The sequence below is a fragment of the Oncorhynchus mykiss genome, chromosome 4, assembly GCF_057628025.1.
Source record: "Oncorhynchus mykiss isolate SJ-2025 chromosome 4, ASM5762802v1, whole genome shotgun sequence".
Lineage (NCBI taxonomy): Eukaryota > Metazoa > Chordata > Actinopteri > Salmoniformes > Salmonidae > Oncorhynchus > Oncorhynchus mykiss.
The window spans coordinates 27,426,107-27,430,397 of record NC_143025.1 but is presented as its reverse complement, the minus strand read 5'-3'; the positions used below and the strand labels follow the sequence as shown (position 1 = coordinate 27,430,397).

Sequence of the window (4,291 nt, the reverse complement as noted above, 5' to 3'; positions counted from 1 at the left end):
CATCGGTTGTAAACGAGTACTGTATCCCTTTATCGCAAACACTTATCCTTGATCCATCTGCTAAAATATTACAACTGCAGTTGAAAAACATTTTATTAAAGGAATGAAAATTAGGTTTGTGTACAATCACAATAGCAGTCTCCATGTGTGTTACTCTCCAGTGTAGCGTGGGGGTCTCTTCTCTATAAAGGCAGCCATCCCCTCCTGTCTGTCTCTTGTCGGGATCACCTGGAGAGAGAAAGATGATTAACCACTACAGTTTGACCTCAGACAATGCACATGAGCATTTGACCTCTTACCCTGGCGTAACACATCCTCTCTATGGCCATCCCTGATGTGATGTCCACCTGAGAGAGACAGACAGGTTACAGACATACCTGCTACTAGCACACAGAGACAGGTGTCATCAAATACATTGAGATAATGAGCTGGGATGTGTGTATCCCAGATAGCATATGAACACATAAGGAATGGCAAAATGTGAATTAAAAATGCAACATTTTCTCTGCTTTGTGGCAAATTAGAATAGCATGCACATTTCTCTCTGCCCCATGGGAAAAAATGTGTAGAATTGCAGGAAGTTACCGGGCCCCTGATGTGGTCTGGCCCTGAGTAATGTGTAAAGCAGCCATACCTCCATGCCTCTGTTCATAGCCTCCTTAGCCATCCTCACAGCAATGGGAGCCTGGAGAGAGAACACACTGGGGGTAAGAAGGACCACGGACACACACAATGAGTAACCATGTCTAAGACCTGAACTTGTGTTAGCTCCCTGAGATAATGACAAGGCTTTAGCTCAGCAGATGACCCAGGTTAAAACACTGCTGTCCATGTCCCTTACAGTGGTCAGTTGGTGTCCTGGTTTGGTATGACTGGTCTGGTGACAGTGACTGACTGACAACTGACAGGATGTGATAAGAGAGACAGCAGATGTCTATGTAACCCCAGTGTCAGTCAGTTTGTGTTAATTGAAACCCAAGCAGTCAGTCAATGTGTAATCTCTCTTCTCATCCCTGGTAACTCATTTAATCTAACCACCTATAAAATCACTCATCGGAATGGAAAGAGACAAATGAGTAAGGTTTTAGTGTGTGTGTAACCTGTGGTAGTATCTCTCTAGCCAGACTCAGTGCCTCTCTATAGGCAGCGTCTCCGTCTGAATTCTGCTCGGTAGCTCTGTTGACCAGCCCCATGTCCACAGCCCTCTGTCCATCCACTCTCCTGCCGGTGAAGATCAGCTCTTTGGCCAGGGCAAAGCCCACCGCTCTGGGCAGCCTCTGACTGCCACCTATTGGAGAAAGGATGTAGAGAGGGAAAGATGCTGAACTCATTATTCCAAACAAACTGAGATGACATGAGGGTAACTGGTGTGTGTGTGTGTGCGCGCATATGACTTCTGGTTGTCTTACCCGCCCCTGGGAGCAGCCCCCGTGTTGTCTCAATCAGACCCATCTGTGCAGAGTTGGCTGAAACACAACACACACACAGAGGACAGTTGAAGGTCAGACTGGCTGTGTGTCATTAAGCAACGGTGGGAGTACAGACTGACTGATGGGTCTGTAAGAGCGAGACGTGCACGCACATACACACACCTGCTCACCTCACGCCTCTGCCAAAAAATCTATTACCAACCAGATTTTCTCTAGATTCTAGCAGTTCCATAAAATATATATTACAAGTTACGTATGATAAGGTACCACTGTGGAAAAGTATGTTGGTGAAACGAAAATCATGTTGAGTGTTTGAATACGTTAATCATTAAAAACATACATTTAAATACACTAGTATATGTTATACAAAATTTACAACAAATAGCAACTACATGTGCTCGCTTTACAAATTAGACAAAATAAGACTCAGGAGTGTAATTAAAAACTTACATTTCTCCGAATTTACATACGCATACACACATTTCTTGTCACATAGTAATTTGAACTATGAATATATCCAGATATTTTGCTAATCATTATCATGTGAAAGGTGTTTCAATAACTTAAGATTTAAGCTACTCTATTGGGCTGTCCAAAAATAAAATGTTTACAATGAACAATGGCCATCATACTGTATGAATTGTTGTGTAGAATAATGTGTATTTTGATGCTTATTGTTGTGATATACAGGGCTCATTTGGAAAAGAGTTTGGTCTCGGCGTTAACTCTGTGTCAAAATAAAGGTTAAAATAAATATAATGAGCATTTCACTCAAATAACAAACCAAATAGCACATTTGGTTCCTTGGAACGTGTTTTTACGTTTCTGAATGTTTTTTAAACATTCTGAGAATAGAAGTAAAAATGTTGCCTGTTCTGGGAATGTTTTTTTTTTTTTAGGTTCCAGGGAGGTTCTGAGAACGTTTTACTCTGGTTCCTTGAACAATTTCCTGGGAGGTTTTATTTACTCTCCGAGAACGGAAATTATAGGTGATTTGAAAGTAATGAAATTACATTCTAAGGTCTGGACCTCAGTCATTTTTCAGAATAAAAAAACAATACATACACTGAGTGTACAACACATTATAAACACCTGCGCTTTCCATGACAGACTGACCATGTGAATCCAGGTAAAAGCTATGATCCCTTATTGACGTCACATGTTAAATCCACTTCAAATCAATGTAGATAAAAGAGAGGAGACCAGTTAATAATACTTATTTAAGTCTTGAGACAATTGAGACATGGATTGTGTATACGCGCCATTCAGAGGGTGAATGGGCAAGACAAAAGATTTAAGTTCTGGGTTTTTGAAGTTGAACAGTTTCCCGTTTGTATCAAGAATGGGTCCACCCCCAAAGGACATCCAGCCAACTTGACACAACTGTGGGAAGCATTGGTCAACATTTTGTACACTCAGTGTAATATTAACTACAAAGTGAAAACAGGTTCAGAATTTTTTCAAATATATTAAAATAAAAAACAGAAATACTTTATTAAGATAAAAATTCAGACCATTTGCAGTCAGACTCGAAATTGAGCGCAGGTGCATCCGGTTTCCATTGATCATCCTTGAGATGTTCCTACACCTTGATAGGAGTCCACCTGTGGTAAATTCAATTGATTGGACATGATTTGGAAAGGCACACACCTGTATGTATAAGGTCCCACAGTTGACAGTGCGTGTCTGAGCAAAAACCAAGCCATGAGGTTGAAAGGAATTGTCCATGGAACTTCCGAGACAGGATTGTATTGAGGCACAGATCTGCGGAACTATAACAAAAGGAGAAACTTCGTCCCATTCTGAGGTCCTGAGTGCTCTGGATCAGGTTTTCATCAAGGATCTCTCTGTACTTTGCTCCGTTCATCTTTCCCTCGATCCTGACTAGTCTCCCAGTCCCTGCTGCTGAAAAACATCCCCACAGCATGCTGCTGCCACCACCATGCTTCACCTTTGGGATGGTGCCAGATTTCTTCCAGACGTGACACTTGGCAGTTCGGTCAAAGAGTTCAAACTTTGTTTCTTCAGACCAGAGATAATCTTGTTTTTCATGGTCTATGAGTCTTTAGGTTCCTTCTGGCAAACTCCAAGCGGGCTGTCATGTGCCTTTTACTGAGGAGTGGCTTCCGTCTGGCCACTCTACCATAAAGGCCTTATTGGTGGAGTGCTGCAGAGATGGTTGTCCTTCTGGAAGGAGCTCCCATCTCCACAGAGGAACTCTGGAGCTCTTTCAGAGTGACCATTGGATTCTTGGTCACCTCTCTGACCAAGGCCCTTCTCCCCCGATTGCTCAAGTTTGGCTGGGCTGCCAGCTCTAAGAAGTCTTGGTGGTTCCAAACTTCTTCCATTTAAGAATGATTGAGGCCACTGTGTTCTTGGGGACCTTCAATGCTGCAGAAATATCTTAGTACCCTTCCCCAGACCTGTGCCTCGACACAATCATGTCTTGGAGCTCTACGGACAATTCCTTTCAACCTCATGGCTTGGTTTTTACTCTGACATGGACTGTCAACTGTGGGACCTTAAATAGACAGGTGTGTGCCTTTCCAAATCATGTCCAATGAATTTAATTTACCACAGGAGGACTCCAATCAAGTTGTAGAAACATCTCAAGGATGATCAATGGAAACAGGATGCACCTAAGCTCAATTTCGAGTCTCATAGCAAAGGGTCTGAATACTCATGTAAATAACGTATGTTTTTTTATTCCTTAATACATTTGCTAAAATTGATAACTTGTTTTCACTTTGTCATTATGGGGTATTGTGTGTAAATTGATGAGGGGAAAAAATATTTAATACATTTTTGAATAAGGCTGTAACGTAACAAAATGTGGGAAAATGAATACTTTCCGAATGCAA

General features: G+C 41.8%; 1 protein-coding gene across 4 annotated transcripts in view; it reads right to left on the bottom strand.

Moving 5' to 3' along the window:
* Positions 1 to 75: 75 nt before the first annotated feature.
* The window catches only part of echdc2 (enoyl-CoA hydratase domain containing 2), a 41,559-nt gene continuing 37,343 nt past the window's right edge, over positions 76 to 4,291 (bottom strand). For all 4 annotated transcript variants that reach the window (XM_090231678.1, XM_021599281.3, XM_021599283.3 and 1 more), the window contains 5 exons: positions 1,410 to 1,466; positions 1,101 to 1,288; positions 635 to 685; positions 300 to 347; positions 76 to 228 (listed from right to left, as the gene is read on the bottom strand). In XM_090231678.1, the coding sequence (XP_090087804.1) occupies positions 151 to 228; positions 300 to 347; positions 635 to 685; positions 1,101 to 1,288; positions 1,410 to 1,466 (422 nt within the window). In that variant the 3' untranslated portion in view covers positions 76 to 150. The remainder of the gene's footprint in view (positions 229 to 299; positions 348 to 634; positions 686 to 1,100; positions 1,289 to 1,409; positions 1,467 to 4,291) is intronic.